The sequence below is a fragment of the Geotrypetes seraphini genome, chromosome 3 (genome assembly GCF_902459505.1).
Source record: "Geotrypetes seraphini chromosome 3, aGeoSer1.1, whole genome shotgun sequence".
Taxonomy (NCBI): Eukaryota; Metazoa; Chordata; class Amphibia; order Gymnophiona; family Dermophiidae; genus Geotrypetes; species Geotrypetes seraphini.
In genome coordinates, this window is record NC_047086.1 from 128,827,341 (window position 1) to 128,855,208 (window position 27,868).

The 27,868-nt window shown below is 42.3% G+C and overlaps 1 protein-coding gene across 17 annotated transcripts in view; it reads left to right on the plus strand.

The window, feature by feature from the left end:
* NCOA1 (nuclear receptor coactivator 1) overlaps nucleotides 1–27,868 on the plus strand; it is a 631,796-nt gene that overhangs the window by 436,763 nt on the left and 167,165 nt on the right. For all 17 annotated transcript variants that reach the window (XR_004538963.1, XR_004538966.1, XR_004538965.1 and 14 more), the window contains 2 exons: nucleotides 9,821–10,135; nucleotides 15,107–15,208. Coding sequence is in view for 13 of the 17 variants with exons in the window: in XM_033939863.1 (XP_033795754.1) it covers nucleotides 9,821–10,135; nucleotides 15,107–15,208 (417 nt within the window). In the remaining 4 variants the exon portion in view is untranslated. The remainder of the gene's footprint in view (nucleotides 1–9,820; nucleotides 10,136–15,106; nucleotides 15,209–27,868) is intronic.

The following is a 27,868-nucleotide window of genomic DNA, read 5'->3' on the forward strand; positions in this document are numbered from 1 at the left end:
AACAAATAAAAGAAAAGAGGGCATTCGGAAAAGTTGAAATGGGACAGATTCAAAACAAATACTAGGAAGTTCTTCTTTATCCAACGTGTGGTGGACACCTGGAATGCGCTTCCAGAGGGCGTAATATGGCAAAGTACGGTACTGGGGTTCAAGAAAGGATTGGACAATTTCCTGCTGGAAAAGGGGATAGAGGGGTATAGATAGAGGATTACTGCACAGGTCCTGGACCTGTTGGGCCGCCGTGTGAGCGGACTGCTGGGCACGATGGACCTCAGGTCTGACCCAGCGGAGGCATTTCTTATGTTCTTAATCCCAGGGAAGCAGGCCCTATTCCCTCAGAGGTCAGAATGGTAGGGATAGGAGTCCAACATAAGAACATAAAGATGGAAAAAGAGCCAGTCTTAAGATGCTGGTGTCTTTCTAAAAATGCTAAGTTACCTTATAGAGCCACAGAGTTAGCAGCAGGTTGTGTCCTGTCTAGTGCTAAGGAGGTGGTCATTCTTATAGGGGAAAGGTGCCTGATCCCCACTGACCTGCAGGTGGTAATACCTAGAGGATACTACGACCATATTGCGCTCAGATCTCGCGACCAGGTATGGCCTACACATAGGGGCAGGGGTCATTGACTCAGACTACCGAGGAGCCCTAAAAATCCTCTTGTTCAATTTGGGACAGGCAGATTACAAGGTGAGGCAGGGGAACAGGATTGCCCAACTGATATGTGAGAAAATTTGTTTCCCCAGAATTAGTGAAGAATTAATATCTGAGCATACCGAGAGGGAGGAACAGGGTTTGGGATTTACTGATAAATTTGCAGAATATGAGTAAGGGTCCCTGAACCATGAAACCTATTCCCAGGTGGTGAGCAGGCTAAGCCTGTGTCAGCACCAAGGACAAGAATAAGTCGGGTTTTAAGGAGGGGAATATGTGACAGGGAGAGTCCGGTCATGCTGGAAGAAACCTTGTAGTGCTCTAAAACTATCCCTAAACCTACCCCTAGAAGCAGGAAGGTTACGGAAACTGCTCAGCAGAATTTATCCCCAATGAAAGGTAACCCAAAAGTGACCCGATTATACTTGCCTGGTTCTAATGTAGGGAGTGCTAAAAGCAAAGAACTACAAGGACCAGCATGCACCAGGCAGGTGATAGCAAAACCCACAAAGGGATTAGCTCCTGCAGTCAGCTCTGCTGGCAGCAGGGTTAATGAGCAGGGTAGCTATCCAGGCTCATTAGCAAAGCACCAGAGAACCACAGGTGTTTTGAGGGGCAATCAGCTCATGCTAGGGAAAAGGGTGTGTTCTCTAGGCCAGGGGAGGCAGAGGCAACCACAAGCTTACAGGATACCTGAATCCTTGGAGAGAAGCAGACCAGTGCCGGCCAGGATTCAGAGGACAGAAACCAGCATTCCTTACAGAAAGCAAGGAGTAAACCTCAGGACTGAAACTTCTAATTATTCTTCTTAAGGTAATAGTGAATTTGATACAGATATGCCAGAAGAAATGCTTACAAATGATGTTGAAATGGAACCTGAGGAGTCATGCTTGTTTGAGAGCATGATTACAGAGTAAAGTTTGGGGAAAGTAAAATGCTGTTTCTGATAAGGTGGTGTTGCTTCACAAAACTAAGAATACCAGAAGAGTTAAGAATTACTGCCTCTGATTGAATTAAGAATACCAGAAGGATCAGAAATGACTGCTTCTGATGTAATTAAGAATAACAGAAGAGTTAAGAATCACTGCTTCTGAATTTGCATAATCACAGGAGAACTGTGGGGAACCTATCTCAGTAGTGTAAGCAGGTTGCAGGTTCCAGGACTTGAAATGGAAAAGTTATTTTTTTGTGTTTTTCTTGAACTATAATAATGAATAAAACATGATGGGCTAACAGGCTGTTTAGCCACCAATGAGAGTTTTTGTTTGTATGTTTTGGAATTGTACTACAATATAAGACCAGAAAATAAAGTCATCTTAAAATTCACACTAAACACCTGTACTGGACCTTTTATTTTGCTGCAGACACCCCTCTATCTCTCCATGCCTCATTCAACTGCTCGGCTGAGGCTTGAATGACCTAGGTCAGGGCTCGGGCTACTCCAGTCTAGGTCTTACCCGGTCACAAGGGTCATAATCAAAAAAAGCATCTAAGTATGATTTGAATGTAGGGCGCTAGTCGCCCAAAGTCAACTGTGGAAAAATGTCCATTCTTGAAAAGTACGTCCAAAATATTTTTTATGAAAATTGTCTATCTCGATATAGGGATACTGGATCATCTGCTCTTCTTTTGTCCCTTGATACTTAAATTTTGGCGATCCATTTGGAGTCAGATCAATAAAATATTGGAAGTTCCATTGGCACTGACATATGTTTGGTACGTTTTTGATGGCCAATAGTCCCATAACTTCATATAATAATAGATTACTTTTCATCATGACAGGAGTTGCCATGCAGCTTATTTTGAAAAATTGGGACATGTTAAACTATAGTTTTGGGTGAGAATCCTTGTGCCAAACTTATAAAAATTTGAATGTATGAGTGCAAAACAATTTGGACATTATAAGAAATTTAAGGAGGTTTGGGACCCATTGACAAAATTGTAAAAATTGATTGTTAGTTTTCCCCGTTGATTGTACACATCCAGGAAAGGTGGGAGGGGAATATGTACTTAATTTATTTTTAAATTGTAATTTGTTTATCTTGGTCATTTGTATTACTTTTGATTGTTTTTATACTGTATGAATGGGTGGGTGGGGGGGAGGGATATGTACTTATATTAATTGATGTAATTAGGTGCTGTTTATTTTGTAAATTGTTTGATAAAATGTTGCACTTGAAGTTGGTTATTAAAATGAATAAAGATTTATAAAAAAAAAGAAAATCATCTATCTATATGTCCAGGCATTTGATCATCCAGACCGCAACTAATTCTATGTCTATACCACATTCTCGACCAAAAATTTGTCCAAGTCCCAAATGCCCAGAACAAGACCTTTTGGATGTGAGAGGGGCCAGCATTGTGATGGACTGGACAACCAGACATGGCAAAAGAGCAGTGGGATACCTTACAGGGCACTGCTGTGAACTTCACAAAAAGGGTGCCACATAAACATCTCACCAGAACTCCCGTATAGGTCATGGTGAGTCCCCCCCAATACCCCCAAAACCCACTATACCCACCTGTCTACAGCCCCAATAGCCCTTATGGCTGCAAGTGGCACCTAAATGGTAATACAGTAAGGTTTGGGGGGGTTTTGGTGGGCTCACATTTTCCACCATTAATGTAATAGTTAGAGTGGCTTATGGGCCTGGGTCCTCCTCTCTATGGTTCACTAGTCCAGTGTTTTTCAACCGCTGTTCCGCGGCACACTAGTGTGCCGCGAGATGTTGCCTGGTGTGCCGCAGGGCCGCCGGGCCCGGAGCTTACAGGGGGCCCGAGGCAGGGGCGCCAGTAGCTCGCCAAGGCAAAGTGAGTCGATCACCCAGGACTCACTTTGTCTTGGCGATCTAATCCACAGTTCTTCAACCGCCGGTCCGCAGGAAATTTTTGCCGGTCTGCGCAGGACCGGCAAGATTGACTCATTTGAACTTCCTGCCGGTCCGCGCAGGACCGGCAAGATCAGCATCGGAAGCGTGTGCTGGGCCGGAGAGATCTTGGGGAGCCTCCGACAGTGGCTTTCTCCCCTCTCTGCAGCTCTCCTTTACTTCCCAGCGCAGCGATTCACGAAGGCAGCCTCGGGGCTTTTGCTGAGTCGCGGCTGCCTCTGATGATGCAACTTCCTCTTTCCTCAGAGGCGGCGCGACCCAACAAAGGACCCGAGGCTGCCTTCGTGAATCGCTGCGCTGGGAAGTAAGAAGAGCTGCTGGGAGGGGCGAAAACCACTATCAGTCTGGGAAGCTGCTGGGCAGGGGAAAAAAGGGACAGCTGCTACTGGAGAGGGAGAAGGAGAAGGAGAGATGCATCTGGGAGGGGAGGAGGGAAAGGAATCTGGGAAGCTGCTGGGCCAGGAAAAAAAAGGACAGCTGCTACTGGAGAGGGAGAAGAAGGAGAGATGCTTCTGGGAGGGGAGGAGGGAAAGGAATCTGGGAAGCTGCTGGGCCAGGAAAAAAAAGGGACAGCTGCTACTGGAGAGGGAGAAGGAGAAGGAGAGATGCATCTGGGAGGGGAGGAGGGAAAGGAATCTGGGAAGCTGCTGGGCCAGGAAAAAAAAGGACAGCTGCTACTGGAGAGGGAGACGGAGAGATGCTGCTGGGAGGGGAGGAAGGGAAGAGAGTTACTGCTGGACAGGAGGCTGGGAGAAAGAAAGAAAGGGGGCAGGCAGGGAAACAGAAGGAAAGAAGAGAAACAGAAAAAAAGAAAGAAAGGTCAGGGAGAGAGGAAGAAAAAGTTGGGGGAGGGAATGAGGTGTGGAGGAGAGAAAGCATACAGGCTGATAGAAGGGAAGAAAGATTGGATGCACAGTCAGAAGAAGAAAGTGCAACCAGAAATCACCAGCCTGGCTGGGCGGAACTTCCTCTCCGATTGCAGAATTGACGTCAGGGAGAGCATGCGTCGGCTTTGGGGCCTGTTATCCATTGGTGGGTCCTGTTCCCCGATGGCAGCGGCAGTGGCAGTGGCTTGGGGAACGGCAGGGAGAAAGAAAGAAAGGGGGCAGGCAGGGAAACAGAAGGAAAGAAGAGAAACAGAAAAAAAGAAAGAAAGGTCAGGGAGAGAGGAAGAAAAAGTTGGGGGAGGGAATGAGGTGTGGAGGAGAGAAAGCATACAGGCTGATAGAAGGGAAGAAAGATTGGATGCACAGTCAGAAGAAGAAAGTGCAACCAGAAATCACCAGACAAGGTAGGAAAAATGATTTTATTTTAAATTTAGCAAAGTGAAGGCAGTATTACCACAGTTTTCAAAGGAATTTGCCCAAATAACTTAATAGTTAACTGGGTAAATTCCCAGAGATGAAAACTTCCCTTCACTTACTATGCACAGTTCTGAATTTATATCTGCTGTCTATATTTTACAATATGGTCACCTTTTACTAAACCGCAATAGTGGTTTTTAGCGCAGGGAGCCTATGAGCGTCAAGAGCAGTGCTGGGCATTCAGCGCAGCTCCCTGCGCTAAAAACTGCTATTGTGGTTTAATAAAAAGGATGGAGGGTATATTTGTCTATTTTTGTATGCTATAAAAACCAAATACAGAGAGAGATTGAGAGCTGTTGACGAAGAGGTACGTGTGTGTCTTTCTTCCATTCCAGCCAGAATATCAGCTTTGTGTTCAGCCAAACAGGCCCAGGTTTCGCACTGAATAAAGTATTTTATAATTTTTATAATTTTTATTTCATAATAAAGTAATTATAAAATACTTTCTTTGTGTTTATTTGATTCCTATTCAAGAGAATTACTTTATATATAGTCAATATAGGCAGAGAGTTAAATTTTTTAACATTTTCTAATGGTGGTGTGCCTCGTGATTTTTTTCATGAAACAAGTGTGCCTTTGCCCAAAAAAGGTTGAAAAACACTGCACTAGTCCACCCCCTAGACTACTTAAGCCACCTCTGTGCAGCTCTGCTAGGCTTTCCTATAGCAGTCTCATCAAAACTCCGATTATCCCTGCAGGACGACTAAGTCTAGGTCAGTCTACATCCAGCCTACATCCCGCCCTAACCACTCCTCCAAGAATGCCCCTTTCAGCTCTGGATGCACAACAGGATTCAGAGGCGTATAAAGTCCCTGGATACGTCTAAAAAGCCGTTTTGATTATCAGCACTTAGACGACCTGTCTTTTAGATCGTCCAAGTGCTGACTTGGGTGGGTTTTTAGACATATTTCAGTTTCGATTATGAACCCCACAGGCTCTAGATGTAGAAATACGGTATTGAGAACGGAAAATGGCTGACTGTGATAACAAATAGTTTGATACCTTCAAAGTAATGTCTTCAGATGGGTTAGTTCTATGTATTCCAGACCCTCGCCTCATACAAAATAGGAGAACAAAAACAAGCAGACAGAAACTGAAACAAAGATTCCATCCCCTCTGCCAAATAAAGTTAGACTATATAAGCAGTACAATTTTGGTAAAAGAAACAGACATGCATTTTCTTCTGTAATTTCTTTTCTGCCTATATCCACTGGGTTCATGACAGATCACAAATAAGTCCCCAGCATACTTGGGAAGACATACACCTAATTGAGAAATAATAAAACAGTAAAACAAAAACTTTCTGACTTACTGTTGAAGATCAATATGTATCTAAAAGATTTTACAGGACGTTAAATGGGAAGCAACTGATCTTCTAATAGTAAATTGTTTCATATTTTAATGCTCTGATATATAAAAAAAAGTTCCAAAACAAATTTAAAGCAAATTTTATAAACAATAGGATATATCCGTTTTAAAAGGTAGATGATCAAACCAAAAAATAGTTATTTGAGAGAAGCTGCATCCAGGAAAGAATCAGAGACCAAATAATGACATTTGGTTAAGCAAGCCACCTTAAAAGAAATGTTGAGCTTTATAAGGAACCAATTTAAACTTCTTAATAGGGAAGCTTTCTTGAATTTTTTTATGCCATAAATCATTCTTGCTGCTGTGTTTTTCAGTAACTGAAGCCTAGATATAAAGTTAACAGATAGTCTAATCTAATCCAATCAGGATTTCCTAATTGCACGTTTCCAGGACATGTTAAAGACGATTTACAAGATGAGGCCCATGCAGTATCATGGGGAAATATCTACAGCTCAATTGTAGAAGATTACACTAGTACAGAAAGGAAAAAGCTGCAACACATTAAAGTGGAGAGATAAATTGATGCAGAAGGGAAGTAGCCACACTATGGATGGCAACTGTAATGTCAGGGAGAGAACTGGGACATTTTGTTGAAAAAATTTGTCAAATATGATTGACAAAAGTATGCACAGAGACCAAATTGCTGCCCCTAAAAATATTCCACTTTATAACTCACCAATAGGGGAGTAAAATGGCTTCCACGGATTGCACTATAGTTTTGAAATTTTCTTGACACAGGGAAAATCTAATCTAATAGAAGGGGGGCCACAGAGAGACAGTCAGGGAGGAACTGGAGGCGGAGAGGGAAAGGAGGCTGCTTTGGGGGGAGGGGTGTGTTGGGAGGCAGACAGCTTTGCTTGGGGGAGGTGAGACAGAAGGGGGCCACAGAGAGACAATCAGGGAGGAACTGGAGGGGGAGAGGGAATGGGGGCTGCTTTCTAGCACCCGTTAATGTAACGAGCTTTAACACTATAATATATAATTGTCTTAAGCCTAAAGAAATTTTCTTTCTAAATTCCATCATCTGAGCTTCAAGTTCAGTTTAGAATTTAATAACATGTAAATTTCTCAAAACGGACACATTATAATCATTTAGAATTCTTTAAAATTTAATTCTTTTCACCTTGTTGACTGGTACTTTTCTAATTGGATTAGTCCCAATCTATTCCACCTTTTCTGTCATTCTTCTAAATTATATAAGAACAAGAAAATAACAATAACCATACTGGGTCAGGCAAATAGACCACTGCTGGAAACAGGATACTGGACTAGAAGGATATAAGAAAATAAGAACATCTATACTGGATCATACCAATGGTCCATCTAGTCCAGTATCCTGTTTTCAGCAGTGGTCTATTTGCCTGACCCAGTATGGTTATTGTTATATTCCTGTATCCTGTTTCCAGCAGTGTCCAATGCACAGTCACAAGTACCTGGTGGAAACCCAAATAGTAATAACATTAAAATGCTACCAATCCCAGGGCAAGCTGTGTTTTCCCACATGTCTATTTCAATAGCAGACTATGAACTTTTCCTCCAGGGACTTGTCCAAACCTTTTTAAACCCAGCAATACTAACCACTGTTACCACATTCACTGTCAGTGAGATTCAGAGCTTAACTATTTATTGAATAATAAATATGTCCTCCCATTGATTTTAATTATATTTCTAGTGCAAAAGGCATACGAGTCTTGAACCAGCAGGTTATTCTTCTCATGAGTTTGTTTAGAAGACGTCATCTACATCTTTTGGCTCCACCTCCCCTATCCCTGGACTGTGTTCTGCTCCTCAGTTTCTCCTTCTACACACAAATTGAAAGTGTATTTCTGATCTGCTCTTTTGTTTTGTTATTTTGGAGATTTCGGTCTCATTTTTAAAGGCTTCTTGGTGCTACAGAGGTCATAAGAACCTAAGAATTGCCGCTGCTGTTTCAGAACAGTGGTCTATCGTGCCCAGCAGTCCACTTACGCAGCGGCCCTTAGGTCAAAGACCAGTGCCCTAACTGAGACTAGCCTTACCTGCGTACGTTCGGGTTCAGCAGGAACTTGTCTAACTTTGTCTTGAATCCCTGGAGGGTGTTTTCCCCTATAACAGCCTCCGGAAGAGCGTTCCAGTTTTCTACCACTCTCTAGATGAAGAAGAACTTCATTATGTTTGTATGGAATCTTTCCCCTTTTAACTTTAGAGAGTGCCCTCTCGTTCTCTCCACCTTGGAGAGGGTGAACAACCTGCCTTTATCTACTAAGTCTATTCCCTTCATTATCTTGAACATTTAGATCATGTCCCCTCTCAGTCTCCTCTTTTCAAGGGAGAAGAGGCCCAGTTTCTCTAATCTCTCACTGTACGGCAACTCCTCCAGCCCCTTAACCATTTTGGTCGCTCTTCTCTGTACCCTTTTGAGCATTACTATATCCTTCTTCATACACGGTGACCAGGAGAGGGCATATCATGGCCCGGTAAAGCGGCATGATTACTCCCAAGTCTGTTTCCTGGGGGGTCTCTCCAAGTACCGCACCAGACATCCTGTATTTGTGTATAAGATTTTTGTTACCGACATGCATCACCTTACACTTATCCACATTAAACCTCATTTGCCATGTTGTGGCCCATTTCTCGAGAGTGTTTATGTCACTCCTCCCACGTCTTCACTACTCTGAATAACTTTGTATCATCTGCAAATTTAATCCCTAGGATAGCTCTGTCTGGGTGAAGACACAGACTTCCACAACCCTCTTTTCATTCAAGGTCCCTACCTAGCCAGCCTGCACTAATGCTTTTGGTGAGTTGGGGACTGTTCTCCTGGTAGCACAGCTCTCTCCTGGTCATACTGTAAAAAAATAAAAGATATAGTAGGCACTGCAGGGGTCAGTGGTCTCAGGCTTTAATTTTATCTGACTTGCAGCCCGAAGAAACAAGTACATCTTGGACCAACATATTTGAAATTTAGAATTCTCTTGAAGACATTTCTTTTTGAGAAAGCTTTCTGTTCAGTTAGATGATTCTGGTGTCGTGAGTGTTTACTAGTGAGGCAGTCTGAAGAATGGTTTATATTTGTTTTATATATTTATAATTTATTTTTTCTTTTTTTTTCCATACTGTGCTATCCCTTGTTTCTTTTTTGGATATGGAGATTTTTTCTTTTTTTAATTGTTATTTTCTAAACCACTGTCTTAATGCCTAAGGAAGGGCGGTATATTAAATAAACCATAAACCATTTTACATGCTTGTCTGAGGCAGTAATCTTCACCATCTTACAGCTGCTGATTCAGCTGAAGCAGGCACAGCACCAGCACAACTGTGAGTACTGCCCTATTGTAGTCTATAGGAGACATAATGGGGGGAGGGGGTTAATTGCCTTTTTGGGGGATTGTCTTGGACTGGTCTAGCAGGAATCAATTAAAGGAAATTAGCAGGAGTACCAAATTTCACCATAGTTCACATCACAGACATAAGGTTGTATGATCTACAATGCTACTGATTCAGTGTCCTTTCTTAGCAGTAATGTATTACCGCCTGAATAAATGTTTATTTTTTAATGTTTGTTAACAGGGAGGTGGACTGGAAGTATTAAGTGAGAGATTTCCCCCACAGCAGTCAGTACCTCCAGTGATGATGGATCAAAAGCCTGTCGTGTATCCTCAGTCTTATACTTCTACTTCTCCCAGCACTAATATCCCCAGCCCTTTTGTAGGGATGCTCAGGCAGAAGACTGCTTTTGGACCTATGCCAGTACAGGTACCACCACCTCGAGGGGCTTATCCTACCAGTATGAGTATGCAGCCAAGGCAAACACTAAGTAGACCTCCATCAGTGCCGAACCAGCTTCGACTGCAGTTGCAGCAGCGACTGCAGGGACAACAGCAGGTAAGGAATCATGGATTAATGCAGTGTTCTCCCCAGAAATTTTTTCCAGCCGGGTGGCATGAAAAAGTAGCCGGGTGGGGCGGGATGGGGAAATTTGGTGGTGGGGAAAATTTAACCCCCTCTTTTATTAAGGTGCGCTAGCATTTTTAGTGTGCGCAAACTCCTGCGCTACGTGGGAAAACTAACGCCAGCTCAATGCTGGCATTAACATCTAGTGCACGCTATTCCTCCGTGCACTAAGCGCACGCTAAAACCACTATCGTAACTTAGTAAAAGGAGCCCTAAATGTGTACTATTTTTATTAGTTAATTATTATTATTATTTTCCAATGCTCAATATGACTTCCTTTTTTAAGGTTTGACACATGTGCCAGAATATTTTTACTAAATTTAAGAAGTATTTGCCCTCTTTCAAATGGTATAGAGGTTAAAAAAAAGGAAATGCGTTAATGAAGTCATTAGGTTCAATCTAGCCATTTATTTCTGCATGAATTTAAACAACTAAAAAAAAAAGATAAATGTAGCTCATCCAGTCATAGAAGAAATGGCTCTACAGCAGGGGTGCCCACACTTTTTGGGCTTGCAAGCTACTTTTAAGTCAAAATGATCTACCAACAAAAAAATTTTTTAAAAAACACAAAGCACACTGTAGGCAGAGAAAATGTTAATTATCATTTATATTCTGTAGGTTTTCAAAGAGGTCAAGGCAGACGATTCTATGCAATGTCACCTCAGGAACAACTATACAAAAATAGACAAATATACCCCCTCCCTTTTTACTAAATCACAATAGCAGTTTTTGAGCAGGGAGATACGCTGAATGCCCTGTGCTGCTCTCGATGCTCATAGGCTCCCTGTGCTAAAAACCGCTATTGCAGTTTAGTAAAAGGGGGCCATAGTGGAAAATATAGACAGTAGATATAAATTCTCAAAACAAACACATTTTGATCACTAAACTGAAAATAAAATCATTTTTCCTACCTTTTTGTCTGGTGATTTCATGAGTCTGTTTGCACTTCTTTCTTCTGAAGGTAAATCCAATATTTTTTTCTTTCTGCCCCTCCCCTTTTCTTTCTGTCTCTCTTTCTCTCTCCCCCCCTGCCTGCCTGTCTTTCTCTCTCCCCCTGTCCCCCAAGCCATCGCGCCAATTTCTCCACTTTCCGATTCTTTCCCTACCCCCTAAGCCACCATGCCGATTTCTCCCTGCTTCCACGAGCCAGGCCAGGAATGTACAAGCGCCGGACTCACAAGACTTCACCTCTGATGTCAATTCTAACGTCGGAGAGGAAGTTCCAGGCCAGCCAGACAGTGATTGGCTGGCCCAGAACTTCCTCTCTGACGTCAGAATTGACGTCAGAGGTGAAGTCTTGTGAGTCCGGCGCTTGTACGTGCCTGGCCTGGCTCAGGGAGGCAGGAAGAAAAAGATTGCAAAGGCAACGTGATCAACTCGCATTGCCTTTGCGATCTAGTGGTCGATCGCGCTCGACCATTTGGGCACTCCTGCTGTTATGGTATCCTGTCCTGACCTGAGGAAAGGGGTTTAGTCCCCCCAAAACTGCCTTATTTCCATTTCCTATTTATAAATTTTAATCAATAGATACAATACTACTTGATTCTACGTAAAGCAACATTTTTTTTTCTACCTTTTGTCGTTTCTGCTTTAATCATCTTCTCTTCGCTCTCTTCTTTCTATTCAGCATTTGTCCTCGCTCCCTTCCATGCAAAATCTGTCCTCTCTTTGCCCCTTCCACCCAGCCTCTGCCCTCTCTCTCTCTACCCCTTCCATCTACTGTACACCTTCTGTGCCCCTTGCATCCACTGTCCACCCTCTCTGCCCTTTCCATCCAGTGTCCGCCTGCTCTCTGTTCCATATGGCATCTTCCCTCTTTCTATGTCCCTTCAATAAACTGTATATCCTGTGTCCTTTCTCTCCTTTGTACATGATTCATTTCAGCTTCACCCTCTACCCTATACTCTGGCATCTCTCTCTTCTCCTTTCCTTCCTTCCTTCCCACTCCACCCCATGGTCTGGCATCTCTATCTCCTTCCCTTGTCTCCCCCCATGCCCTGGGGTCTCCATCCTCCCCCTCCCCTCATATGCACTGACATATCTCCCCCCCCTCCATGGTCTGGTAGCTCCTTTCTTTTCCCTCCCATGGTCTTGGCATCTCTTACCTCTCCTCTCCCTGGTCTTCCTTCTCCCCTCTCTCTCCCCAATTGGGTGCTGCAGCAGCTTTTCTCTTCCCCCCCAATTGGGTGCACCAGCTTTTCTCATCCCCCTCTCCCTCCAAAATTGGGTGCAGCAGCAACATTTCTCTTCCCTTCCCCTTCCCCCCAAAAATGGGTGCAGCAGCAGAACATTTCTCTTCCCCCTCCCCTCTCCCATTCGGTGCAGCAGCATTTCTTTTCCCCCTCCCCTATTCGGTGTAGCAGCATTTCTCTTCCCTTCCTCCCCAAAATGGGTGCAGCAGCAGCAGATTTCTCTCTTTCCCCCTCCCCTCCCCCCATTCGATGCAGCAGCAGCATTTCTCTTCCCATCCCTCCCAGCTCACACACCCGTCGGCAGAGTCGCTAGGCAAGTGGTAAGCTTCCCTCAATCACTGACCTACCTTCCATAGGTCAGCGACAGAGGGAAGCTTACAACTTGCTGCTTTTACTTGCTTCGGGCCTTCCTCGTTGCCGGGTCCTGTCTACTTTCTGTTTCTGCAAAGGCAGGACCTGGCAGCGAGGAAGGCCCGAAGCAAGTAAAAGCAGCAAGTTGTAAGCTTCCCTCCAGGGCTCTATCGTGTTCGTGCTGGCTTCCCTTCTCTTCCCTCCAAAACTGGAAGTTGCGTCCCGTAGGGGGGAGGGAAGAGAAAGGACGCCAGCACGCACATGATAGAGCCCCGGAGGGAAGCTTACAACTTGCTGCTTTTACTTGCTTCGGGCCTTCCTCACTACCAGGTCCTGCCTTCGCGGAAACAGAAAGTAGGCAGGACTCAGCAACGAGGAAGGCCCAAAGCAAGTAAAAGCATGCTGGCAAAAAAAAAGGCAGGTGTCAAACAAAATTTTCGGTGGCGAGTCAGCCCAGGAAGGAGCATCGGCGGCAGCAGCAGGATTTGCTGGGCGATCATCTAAATTAGCTGGGCAGAGCGCCCGGCTAAAAGATCCTGGGGAGAACACTGCCTATGTATGTATAAACAACCAAATCTGTAACTCCTCTAGTACGTTCCACTCCATATATGTAATGGCCTAGGGTCGAAATGGTTAGGGGGGGCCCGCCAGTGCTGTGCTTTGTGGCCTCACCCTTGCTGGGGAGAGAGAGGGAAGGAGGGAGAAGGAAGACCAGGAAAAGGAAGAAAGAGCTGCAAATACCATGGGAGAGAGGGAAAGGAGATACCAGATCATAGAGTGGAAGAGAGAGATGTAAGGGCATATGGGGGAGGGGGAAGCAGGGCCGGATTAAAGGATAGGCCCAGTAGGCACAGGCCTAGGGTCGAAATAGTCAGGGGGGGCCCGCCAATGCTGTGCTTTGGGGCCTCACCCTTGCTGGTTTTGCCGGCAGCAACAGCAGCCTCATTATCCCGGGCGCCCCCCCAACCCGATTCGACCCTCCTATCTCTCCCTCCTTCCCTCATCAGTGACGTGCCAGAGGGAATCACGGCCCTGAAGCAGCCTGTTTAGAGTAGAGCAGTGCTGTTTAGAGTCTCGTGATGGGAGGGAGGGAGAGATAGGAGGGTCGTGGGGGGGAGAGTAGCAGTCTGCCCTGGGTGCCCGGCCTGGCGTCATGAACTTCTTCGGCTAACAACAGCATTTACAATTCATTGCTGTTGCCAGCTTCAGGCCTTCTTCTCTGTTGGGTCCTGCCTTCATGGAAACAGGAAGTAGGCAGGACCCGGCAGAGAGGAAGGCCTGAAGCCATCTTTCATAGTTCTCAACGTGTCAATTTTTTCTCTTGGATGCCTTTCCTGTTTTTTAATTCAGTTTTCATAGTCAATAGTTTTATTTCTTCCTGTTTATTTTATTTTATTTACTTTTTTCAATTTTTCACTTTTGGGCCTTCATGCCCCCCTTCCCCCCCCCCCCCAAAGCCTTAGTATCTAGCAACTTCAAATGGTACACTCAATGTAATAGGATCTTTCCAGGCACTGATCCACACAACTGGTGTGTCCCGTGTCTTGGTCCTAACTATTGAGACATTTTGTGCACCCTCTTCTTGCATACAGAAGAAGTCGCTGAAGGCCCAAAACTTCAGTTTGAAAAGCTTTTTGGTACCACTTCAGGGGCATTGAGCATGGCTGAGGATCACTTTGATGTTTATTTATATATATTGATTTTAAGATTTATTTTCCACTTAATCCTAGGCGAGTTTCAAAAAAATACATAAAATCATGTCCCATTTATATCACATAAACAACAATATCATCTAATTTCATAATCCAGACTCACATAATTTAACATGAAAAACCAATACAAATAGATGTTTGGAAGTTGCAAGAATGTGAAGACATAAGACTGCAAGTTTTACAATTGATTTATGCTGTGATTATAACAGTGAGCAGGCATTTTTTGATGGGATCACAGGAAGGGATCCATGACAGTGTCTTCTACATATGAGCACTATATTTAGTTATGTAAAATTTGTTTAATAGAGTGCAATAAGTCAATACCTTCTGAGAGTATTTTGAACACTGTTAATGTAACCTTTCCCTGGTGATTTATGTTTTGATATTTGCCCCAATTTTTTGTACTGGGCATATGTAGTTATAGCATAATTTTCAACTGAATTCTTTTTCATTTATAAAACAAAAGATATATAAGTTGTTTTAATGTCTAACATGTTAGATTGAGATTATCAATTTGCCAATTAGTATGGTTTTGTAGCAGTAAGGTAACTTTTTATCTGTCTGCCAGGGGATGGGTCAGTAGAGTGGGCAGACTTGATGGGCTATAGCCCTTATCTGCAGTCATTTTCTTTCTTTCTATTCTCTAGCTGCTGAACCAGAATCGACAGGCTGTGCTCAACCAGTTTAGTGGAAGTGGTTCTGGTGGCCTCTCTATGAGGCCTGGCATGCAGCAGCCAATTTCACCTCAGGTAATGACCAGAAGCAACTGTTAATTCTACTTGTCAACCCTTATAGACTTTAGCCCTCCTGTGATCTGAAATGTTAGTTATTAGAGAATGTTAATACTGTACATGTCTTCTGATATAAAATTGCAATTGTACTTTTTTGGATGGTTGAAGATATGTTTTATTTATTTATTTAAAAAATTTATATACCGTTTAAAACTAAACGGTTTACATAATTTACATGCATAGTATTTAAAATACACTAAATACAAAAATTCCCCAGTGGAAAAACCTTTACCAAATAATATAAACCAAATACTTTCCACTTAATCTAACATGTTGATGAAAGGTCAATTCTACTAACAAGAGATAGCCTCAGTAATGGAGCCTACGCGTAGCCAAAATCAATGACTGGGGTATTCAGCGTAGTTATATTTGCTCCTTATTCTCCAATCATTGGCCTCACTCTTGTGAAATTACTTTATTCAAGCGAATGAATCTACTATAAATTATTTATTTAAATAATCACTTTTTTTCTTCTTATCTTTTTTTCTATTTTATAACTTATTCTTATTAAAACTTTCTATTACACTCATACTACCCCTTTCATTATACTAACATTCTATTCCTTTCACTACACTATTATTTAACTCCTTTCATAACATTCTTTCTCTCATGAACCTGCTTGCTTTCTATTTTATCTATTGATAGTTATTTTAGACAAGGCATTCGTCCAAACTTATCTTGAGTCAGCACTTATATTTCAAGACAGCCTTTCTCTCATGAACCTGCTTGCTTTCCATTTTATCTATTAATAATTATTTTAGACAAGGCATTCATCCAAACTTATCTTGAGTCAGCACTTGTATTTCAAGACAGCCAACGTGGCCAGCGTTTCGTGGGCGTAAACTCGAACCCACTGCATCAGGGCCAGATAATTTAGGAAACAAGTCGCTGAAAAAGTACAAAAAAGTTCGTTTAGAAAAAAGTATTATACTCAGACTTATTATTCACGATAAGTTCACTTACTTGCTGCTCAGTGTTCATTTGAAAGCGGTCTCAGTTCAACAAAATGGCGACAGCCTCGATTTAAAGACCTGGTTGTGTACTGACGTCAGTCAGAGTATCAGATTTCAATAGTGCAGGGATTCATTGATAAATGACAGAAGCTCTGCTGCCGATTTCAAAGCAGGAAGCAGTCAAGCACCACACAGTGAACAGACATCACAGGATGAACAAACAACCTCTGCTTAGTAAAAATGTTGCCATTCTATTTGTTTGTTCAAACCATTAGGATACAAAGTATTTAATCTGTTAATCCAACGCTGTTCATGTTGGGCAAGTTTACGTCTGAAATTACCTCCCCTAATATCGGGTCTAACAATTTCTATAATTACAGCTTTTAGTGTCATAAATTCATGTTTCTTTGCAATACAATGTTTTGCTAATGGTGCTCCCATATTCATATTTTTAATATTGCTTTTATGTTCAGTCAACCTGACATTGAACTGCCTAGAAGTTTGACCTATATATATTAGGTTACAGGGACATCTCAAAGCATAAACTATCCCACGAGTTTTACAATTTGATGTATGATTCAGGATATATTCCCTGTTGTCTTTGGGATTCACAAATACTTTGGTGCATTCCATCAGAGCACACATCTGACATTTATTACAGATTTGGTGACCTTCCATAGAATTATCTAGGATAGTAAACATATCTTTTGGTTGAGAAGGGCATAATATCTCCTTAAGATTCCTATTACGACGATAGGCTATCCTAAGGGAAAAATCTTTAAAGGTTCCTGATATACTCAAAATCTCCCAGTGTTTTCTCAAAGCTTTAGCAATTTTATAGCTCTGATTAGAGTATGTTAATACACATGTCATAATTTTCTCACATGTTTGATCATTATTCCTAGTTTTAGGGGTTAGCAGATGTTCCCTATGATTGTAAAGGGCCCGTTTATATGCTCTATTGATAATCTTTTCTGGGTAACCTCTTTGTAAGAATTTATATTTCAAGTTTGTTGCTTGCCTTTTATAGTCGGCATCAGAAGTACAAATTCTTCTAATTCTTAGGAATTGGGAGAATGGAAGACTTTTTCTTAGAGAGCTAGGATGAGCACTTGAAAAGTGTAATACCGAATTACTATCGGTCGGTTTCGTATAAACTTGTGTTTTGAAGTTACCATCAACAATTTTAATCAAAACATCCAAGAAAGAGATTTCAACTGTACTGTGCGTGTGAGTAAATTTTACTTTTGGGTGACAAGTGTCCATATAATTCAGAAACTCATTCAGTTCATCAGAACTTCCATTCCAGATCAGGAAAACGTCATCGATGTAGCGGGTCCATAGTTTAACTTTCGTGAAGAATCGAGAAGGATATATCCATTTCTGCTCAAATTCATTCATAAATAAATTAGCCACAGCCGGGGCCATAGTAATACCCATTGCTATTCCCGATTTTTGCTGGAACAAGCAATCTTCAAACATGAAAAAACTGTTTTGAAGTACCATTTTGGCAAGTTCACACAGAAATGCTGTAGGTACTTTAGGGGTTGTTCTTAAATCCAAGGTTTTATTAATTATCTCTAGCGCTTCCTCCTGGGGGATGATGGTATAAAGGGAGCATACATCTATCGTCACTAGTATTGAATGATGGTCCGGTTGAGTTAACTCTATTTTCTTCAAAAATTCCGTAGTATCCTGTAAATAGGAAACAGTCTTTTTTACAAATATTTGAAGAAATTTATCAATATAAATTGATGCAGCTTCCAAAATTGCACCTTTATTAGAGACAATGGGTCTCCCTGGTGGAGCAGTTAGTGACTTGTGAATCTTAGGGAGCAGATTTTGAGTATATCAGGAACCTTTAAAGATTTTTCCCTTAGGATAGCCTATCGTCGTAATAGGAATCTTAAGGAGATATTATGCCCTTCTCAACCAAAAGATATGTTTACTATCCTAGATAATTCTATGGAAGGTCACCAAATCTGTAATAAATGTCAGATGTGTGCTCTGATGGAATGCACCAAAGTATTTGTGAATCCCAAAGACAACAGGGAATATATCCTGAATCATACATCAAATTGTAAAACTCGTGGGATAGTTTATGCTTTGAGATGTCCCTGTAACCTAATATATATAGGTCAAACTTCTAGGCAGTTCAATGTCAGGTTGACTGAACATAAAAGCAATATTAAAAATATGAATATGGGAGCACCATTAGCAAAACATTGTATTGCAAAGAAACATGAATTTATGACACTAAAAGCTGTAATTATAGAAATTGTTAGACCCGATATTAGGGGAGGTAATTTCAGACGTAAACTTGCCCAACATGAACAGCGTTGGATTAACAGATTAAATACTTTGTATCCTAATGGTTTGAACAAACAAATAGAATGGCAACATTTTTACTAAGCAGAGGTTGTTTGTTCATCCTGTGATGTCTGTTCACTGTGTGGTGCTTGACTGCTTCCTGCTTTGAAATCGGCAGCAGAGCTTCTGTCATTTATCAATGAATCCCTGCACTATTGAAATCTGATACTCTGACTGACGTCAGTACACAACCAGGTCTTTAAATCGAGGCTGTCGCCATTTTGTTGAACTGAGACCGCTTTCAAATGAACACTGAGCAGCAAGTAAGTGAACTTATCGTGAATAATAAGTCTGAGTATAATACTTTTTTCTAAACGAACTTTTTTGTACTTTTTCAGCGACTTGTTTCCTAAATTATCTGGCCCTGATGCAGTGGGTTCGAGTTTACGCCCACGAAACGCTGGCCACGTTGGCTGTCTTGAAATACAAGTGCTGACTCAAGATAAGTTTGGATGAATGCCTTGTCTAAAATAATTATTAATAGATAAAACGGAAAGCAAGCAGGTTCATGAGAGAAAGGCTGTCTTGAAATATAAGTGCTGACTCAAGATAAGTTTGGACGAATGCCTTGTCTAAAATAACTATCAATAGATAAAATAGAAAGCAAGCAGGTTCATGAGAGAAAGAATGTTATGAAAGGAGTTAAATAATAGTGTAGTGAAAGGAATAGAATGTTAGTATAATGAAAGGGGTAGTATGAGTGTAATAGAAAGTTTTAATAAGAATAAGTTATAAAATAGAAAAAAAGATAAGAAGAAAAAAAGTGATTATTTAAATAAATAATTTATAGTAGATTCATTCGCTTGAATAAAGTAATTTCACAAGAGTGAGGCCAATGATTGGAGAATAAGGAGCAAATATAACTACGCTGAATACCCCAGTCATTGATTTTGGCTACGCGTAGGCTCCATTACTGAGGCTATCTCTTGTTAGTAGAATTGACCTTTCATCAACATGTTAGATTAAGTGGAAAGTATTTGGTTTATATTATTTAGTATTTAAAATAGACAGATGATAAAACAAATGTATAATAAAATAGACATGTGATAAAATAAACATGCAAACAATCCTCCGAAAGATACCATAGTTTAGATCAGTGTTTTTCAACCTTTTTGTACCTATGGACCGGTAGAAATGGAGGAATTGTTTTGCGGACAGGCGGTTGAGGAGTGCTGGTGTGGACTCAGGTGCCGCTACTGGACTGCCAAGGGAGACAATGGGGGGAAGTGACTTTTCCTATTAGGAGGCTTCTCCTCAGCCTACCTGGGGGCTCGGGAGGTCGCGTCTCACGCTCTGTCTTGCTGCTCCGGTTCTGTGCCACGTGTTGCAGCAGTGAAACCTTCATTCCTTTTGGCTGGGTCTGAGAGCGGGAGGACCACCCGGGGAGGACCGAGAGGAGAGCGCAGGCCGGGGAGGCGGTGGCTTTCTGTGCATGCACAGCAGATGTTTTCGGGCAGCACGGTCAGTGGACTAGCCACTTGACGCCCACTTCGCGCACCTCATAGAAACATAGAAAATGACGGCAGAAAAGGGCCAAGGCCCATCTAGTCTGCCCACACTAATGACCCACCCCCTAGCTTCCTCCATGAAGAGATCCCACATGCCAATCCCATCTTTTCTTTTATTTTCTTTTTTTTTATTTATTTATTTATACAACTTTATAAAAAATTTTCCAAGCATAAACATCTTGTACAGAAAAGTACGATCAAGACATCTCTTTTTAAATTAATTTTCAATTCTGAAAAATAATTCACTCAAATTATAATAGGAAAAGAAAAGAACAGCTTCCCTTGATCGTACACAAGTCCTCTAAATTAAACTAGATCCAAGATTTAAAGAGTATCTTAATTAAATGCAAACTAATAATAAAGAGGCACTTTAACTACTACTAATACAGAGAACTAATTTCCAATAGGAGCTATTGTTACTTCATTCTCAAGGCATTTCATTGAGATAAATCTTATCAGATGAGAAGGATCTACAAATACATATTTCAATGAACCATATCTAATGACACATTTACATGGGTATCTTAAAAAGAAAAAAACCCCAATTTGAGTCACTCCAGGCTTCAAATTTAGGAATTCTCTTCTTCTTTTTTGAGTCTCTCTTGAGACATCTGGAAAAATTTGAATATGGAAACCCAGGAAATCCTTGGATATATTCTTGAAGTAAAGATTCAGGATCCAGTTCCCATCTTTTCTTAAAATCTGGCACTCTGCTGGCCTCAATTACCTGTAGTGAAATATTTTCTGATGTCGCCATGAAATTTCCCTCCCCTGATTTTCAGCGGATGCCCTCTTGTTGCCATGGATCCTTTAAGAAAAAAGAGGAGATCTTCCACATCGATACACATATTTGAACGTCTCGATCATGTCTCCCCTCTCTCTGCGTTCCTCGAGTGAGTATAGCTGCAACTTACCCAGCCGTTCCTCATACGGGAGATCCTTGAGTCCTGAGACCATTCTGGTGGCCATTCGCTGAACCGACTCAACTCTCAGCACGTCTTTTCGATAATGTGGCCTCCAGAATTGTACACAATATTCCAGATGGGGTTTCACCATGGATCTGTACAACGGTATTATGACCTCAGGCTTACGGCTGACGAAGCTTCTAAGGATACAACCCATGATTTCTCTGGCCTTGGATGAAGCTTTCTCCACTTGATTAGCAGTCTTCATGTCTTTGCTAATGATCACCTCCAAGTCACGTTTTGCTACAGTACTTTCTAGGATCTCACCATTTACGGTGTAAGTCCTGCATGGAATTTTGCCGCCAAGGTGCATGACCTTGCATTTTTTGGCATTGAAACTTAGTTGCCAAGTCTTTGACCAATGCTCCAGCAGGAATAGGTGCATCAAACTGTCGGGCATTGAGCTTTTGTCGGGGACTGTGCTTTTGTCTATTGTGCTTTTACCTACTATGTTGCATAGTTTGGCGTTATCGGCGAATAATGTAATTTTACCTCAAAGCCCTTTAGCCAAGTCTCTTACGAAGATGTTAAATATGATCGGGCCCAAGACCAAGCCTTGTGGTACTCTGCTGATCACCTCCATCGTATCGGAGAGGGTACCATTTACCACTACCCTCTGAAGTCTATCTCTAAGCCAGTCCTTAACCCATGCAGTTAATGTTTCACCTAATCCCATCGAACTCATCTTACTCAATAACCTACGATGTGGGATGCTATCAAATGCTTTGCTGAAGTCCAAGTACACGACGTCCAGGGACTCCCCTATATCCAGCTTTCTTGTTACCCAGTCGGAGAAGCTGATCAGATTTGATTGGCAGGACTTTCCCTTCATAAAACCATGTTGATGGGGATCTCGTAGATTCTCCTCGTTCAGGATTGCATCTAATTGGCATTTGATTAGTGTTTCCATTAGTTTACTCACTATCGATGTGAGACTCGCCGGTCTGTAATTCTCAGCCTCCGTCTTGCATCCCTTTTTGTGGAGTGGAATGATGTTAGCCGTTTTCCAGTCCAATGGGACTCTTCCTGTACTTAGGGAAAGATTGAAGAGCGCGGATAACGGTTCCGCCAGGACGTCACTCAACTCCCTGAGCACCCTGGGGTGTAGTTTGTCCGGTCCCATAGCTTTGTTCACCTTGAGTCTTGATAGCTCATAGTAGACACTGCTGGGCATAAACTTGAAATTTCGAAACGGGTCTTCCGAGCTTTCCCTTGTCTGCAGCTGAGGGCCGGATCCCGGCGCCTCGCAAGTGAAGACTGAGCAGAAGTATTCATTTAAAAGTTTGGCTTTATCGGAGTCCGATTCTACATAGTTCCCGTTTGGTTTCCTAAGGCGTACCATCCCATCTGTGTTTCTTTTTCTGTCACTAATATACCTGAAGAAGGATTTGCTAGATTCTCCTCCATTCGAAGTCTGGCCTCTCTGACTGCTTTAGACTTGTCCAGATAGTCTTCCTTAGATTCTTGCTTCCCTGATTGTTTGTAGAAGATAAACGCTCTTTGCTTCTTTTTATGAGGTCTGAGATCTCCGCAGAGAACCACTGTGGTCTATTGTTTATTCGCCGTTTACTTACTGATTTTATGTAGCGGTTGGTTGCTTCGTGTATGGTTGATTTCAGAGTTGACCACATTACCTCTACATTATTTGTTTCGGCTTGGTTTTGCAGTGCCTGATGGACGAAATCTCCCATGCTTTCGAAGTTTGTGCCCTTAAAGTTGAGGACCTTGGTTGACTTAGTGAACCCTTTCCTGAGGTTGAACCATATCATGTTGTGGTCACTGGAGGCCAACGTATCGCCTACCGAGACCTCTGTGACACTTTCTCCGTTGGTGAGTATCAGGTCCAGATTTTGCCTGGTCCCTAGTGGGTTCTAATACCATTTGTCTGAGTCTCGCTTCCTTTATAGAGGTTAATAGCTTCCTGCTGCCACTAGTCATAGCAGAAAGATTGTTCCAATCCACATCAGGCATATTGAAGTCTCCTAACAATACTGTGTCTCCACGCAAAGTGATATTCTCTATGTCTTTGACTAATTCTATATCCATGTCCTCCTGTTGTCTTGGAGGTCTGTATACTGCGCCAAGATACAGGCATTTGTCCTTTCCCCTAGCCAAATTCACCCAGGGGGATTCCCCGGTGTACTTGACATCTGCGATTTTGGTAACTTTGATGTCCTCTTTAGTGTATAGTGCTACCCCTCCTCCCATTTTGCCCTCTCTGTCTCGACGAAGTAAGTTGTATCCCTGTATAGCCATATCCCACCCATGAGAGTCTGTGAACCAAGTCTCGGATATTGCCACCACATCTAAGTTGGCATTCCTCATTTCCGTCTCTAATTCCAGAATCTTATTGCCCAAACTGTGGACATTAACGTACATAGCCCTCCATACCTTATGTTTGCTATGTCTCTATATAGATATTCCTGCTTGAGCTAATTGGACTCCTATAGTACTGTTTACAATGTGTGTACTTACCTCTGACTCGGAAATGCAGTGTGTACTTACTCGGACTCAGAAATGGATTGGCAACTTACCTCGCCAGGTTGGTTACTTGCGCCAGTACGTGAGTGAGTACCTCCCCCAACTTACCTAGTTTAAAGCCCTACGAAGTAGGTAGGCTAGGGCTTTGACCCAGAGTTGCCCATCAGCCACTGCACCAAAGTTTGTGCGAGCTCCACGTTGGCGGCCCCAGTGCTGCCTGGAGGTGTTGGAGGACGGCTGCACTGATGTTTTTGCCTGGGTGGTCTACGAGGCGTTTGCAGTGAGCCATTTTTAACTTGGTGCTTGTGGTGGACACTGCTCCTTCGCTGCCAGACACCGATCCACTGACCGGCATTTGAAAAACACTGGTTTAGATAATAAAAATCGTGGATAATTTATCAACTTTACCAGAAATAGCTAAGAAAAAAGGCATCTACAAATAACTGAGTCTTTAGTAGTTTTCTAAACCTGGAGTTCTTTTCTTGGTTTAATTTAAATTGTACATTCCAATGACCTCTTTTGTCAGTAAAAACAGTGTAGCAAGCGTTATCCTCACCTGTTTCATGTATACTTTTACCTGAGCTAAGTTCTGTGATTGTTGATTTCCATTAGTTGCAAATCTGAAGGAGCATGTCGCTCATCCCCTTCTGCAGTAGAAAACAGCTCCCTTCTCAGTTTTCCCTTTAGCAAGCAAACTCAGAAGGTGTCTTCTGATCTGCTCTTCTTTATTATTTTCAGGTGTTTTTTTTTACCAGTTTTTCGATTTTCTGTGTGGCTTTGGTTCACAGAGATCCCCTTCTAGGTCATATGTCACCCGGGAAATGGCGCGTCCCATATGGGCAGACTGCTCCAACTGCTCCACCACTAAATTCGCCAATACAAGCCTTTTTGTCAGACCATCATCTGCTAATTTTCAGAATTCATCACCCTCCCCCACACACAACTCCCTCAGTCCTGGCCAGTTGCCACCAATACATTTAGGAACTTTCAGGTTATTGACCTTGAAGCCCTCTCTGCCGCTGTCTCATCTCTCTCCTCAACTACTGTATCACACAAGACTGTCAACGAAGCTGTCCTCTCCTATAATACCATTCTCTCCTCTGCTCTAGATACCTTTGCTCTTCCAATTTCACATCCTGTGAGGTGCGCCAAACCCCAACCCTGGGTGACCCCCTGCATTCACTACCTGTTCTCATGTGTCCACTCCTCCGAATGCCTTTGGCTCAAATCCTGTATATAAGCTGTGTATCCCCTGAAGAGGCCTGAGTTGGCGCATACTACGCAGAAGCTTTAGCAGGGCGTGACAGAGACCTTCCTAGTCCTGATCAGAGGGTCTTATATACATGCAAACACATTTAAAACTTTGAAAAAGTCAGGATGATAAACAAAGGACCAGGAAATTGATAAAAAGCATAGGAAAAGGGGAATTCACTATTTGTGTAAGGTGTTAGGTGGGCAAGAATCATAGAGGAAATCAGGTAATGGGTAACATACTTCTAGAGGGATTAAGAACTCCATCTTGTATTAAGAACTCCATTTTGGGTTCTGTCTTTCTGTCTTTTTTGTTCTCTCTGCTTTTCTTTGTTCAGAGTTTTCCTGCTTCTAGCCTCGTGGTTCTAATTGATACCAGATGTGCCTTAGGCTGGGTAGATTACGTATCCCAAACTGAGATATAACAAGTATTAAATATGAATGAAATACATAGAATGAATGAAAATACATGGTCTGAATGGATGTGGGGCCCCAAGCAAGTGCTGAATGGATGGATGAAAGAATCTATATTTAAAATGAAATGGTTTATAAAAAGAACACTAAGAAAAAATCCTGAACACAACATCTGGAAATGGTTAAGTTAGAATCAGAGAGCTATAGCAGTCTCTAGCATAGAAAGGGGGAAAACAGCCCCTCCTTTTCCTCTAAGGCTGACCAGTTTTTTTTAGGTGTTACATGAAACTGTTAGTTGTTCAAAGCAGGCTGAGAATATCTCAGCACCCTTTTTAACAAATGCAGATTCTCTTAATATACATTTTGTAAAAAGGATAAAAGGAATATTGGATATGTTATAAAATGTTAATGTATATTCAGAAATGAATGTAAACAAACAAATATGATTTCTGAAACTTTTACACATGTAGAGGAATTTTCTTAGACCACTTCTGTTAGGTATATAATGGGGAGCTTCGAAGTATCGAGTTGAGTTCGTTATCAGAAGGCCAGCATTTTGGCAACTATAATGACCTCCCACTAACGCAACTATTCTTTCAACTATTCTTTTGAGTTTCATGATTGAAAAATAAAAACAATAAATAAATAATTATATTATTGGTAAATCTTGCGTTAGCATCATTTTCCATGTTTTTGTTATTTTTCACACCTTGAGTGAAAGCTAGCAGCGTAATTGGTAACTGCAGCTTTATGAGTGCACTGGCGTTCAATACCCATGCTCACCCCCTTCAATTTCTCCCCAGACTATGACAAAGTTCTACAATAAGATCCAGAAGATCACTGAAGAGGAAACCACACATCTTCTCTCATCCTCCAAACCCACTACTTGCTCCTCTGAACCGATTCCCACTTACCTACTCACTATCTCTCCCACTGTCAATACCTATTGCTCTCCAATGCAACTGTCCCTGATGCCTTCAAACATTCCGTTGTCACACCCTTTCTCAAAAAACCCTCACTAGACCCCATATACTCCTCTTAACTGTCACCCCATCTCTCTCCTCCCCTTCTTATCCTGAACTTCCTCTAATCCTAAGCTATTCTTGATCCATTTCAGTCAAGCTTTCGCCTGCTGCACTCCATGGAAACTGCCCTTACTAAAGTTTCCAATGACCGGTTCCTGGCCAGATCCAAGGCCTCTACTCTATCCTCATCCATCTCAATCTATCTGCCATTTTTGGTACTGTTGATCACCACCTGCTCCTTGATACGTTGTCCTTGCTGGGATTCCAGGGTTCTGCGCTCTCTTGGTTTTCTTCCTCTCTCTCCCATCTTACCTTCAGTGTATGCCACAGTGGTTCTTCTTCCATAGCCATCCCACTATCAATTGGAGTACCTTAAGGCTCTGTCCTGGGACCACTTCTTTTCTCAATCTACACCTGGCTCACTGGGAACACTGATCTCATAGAAACATGACAACAGATAAAGACCAAATGGTAGTGTTGCCCGATTCAGGAAAAAAAAATTTGATTTGATTCAGCCTATTGAATTGGGGTTTCCATTCGATTTTCCTGCCCAATTGGGTGGGGTTTTTTGGGGGGGTTTTTTTCAAACATCCTGGTGGGTTTATTTTATAGCCTCTTCACCCCCTTTGCCTTCTCCTAACCACACTGGCGCTGTGGTGTAAACAAAATAAACAAACAAAAAATACTTTTCCTCTCTCTGTTAAATCCTAGCTCACGTTTGCGGTCTAACACCAGCTCTGGCAGAATACACATTTCAAATCTGACATACTGTAATCACAAAACAGAAAATAAAATTCATTTTTCTACCTTTTGTTGTCTGGTCATTATTCAAATCTTGTTGGTTCCAGACTCTGGTTGTCTTCTGATAACTTGCTTGCCAGGGTCTCCTTCTTTCTTGTTTCTCCATGCTAACCATCCACCTGCCATCTCTGTCCTCCCTTTCTGTTTCCTTTCCCAACCCAGGAGGTCTGGCATCATGGTGAGATTTTGTTGGTACCCTGTGGGCTCTTTCCACCTCTAAAGGCCTGGTAAATGTAAGGGATAGCACCTTGGGTAGCCATTCTTCAAAGAATTTGCAGGCATCAGCGCCCTCGATTCCCTCATGTAGGCCACTGATACGCAGGTTCTGACGACGTCCCCGATTGCCCAGATCCTCAAGTTGTACTTCCAGGGCATGAATGGCTCTTCGATCCATTTTTTGATTAGTGGCCACTTCGTCAATGAGTAGAGATTTCCGTTCAAGTTTTAACATTTTGGCATCCATAGCTGATATTTTTTCAGTCAGATTCATAATCTCGTATTTGATGTCTTTTATGTCATCTTTACTTTCCGACATCATATTCGAAATCTGCTGCAATTGATCAGAGATAGTCAGCTCCGGATCGCCATGTGGTCTGCCCGACTCGCTCTTCGTGGGCGTCGGGGGATCCTGTTTTTGTCGTTTGGCACCCGAAGTGCCAGCAAAGGCAGCCTCGATCTTGCCTTGCTTAGGAAGAGGCATCATTACATCCGAAAAATCCGTTGAATTTCGTAGATTAAATCAGTGATATGTCCAATATAGCAGAGCTGGTGGCGGGAGCTCGCGACTCAAGCCTCCATCTTGCTCGGGCTCTCTAGCGCCCCCCCCTGCCGTTCACACAACATAAACAAA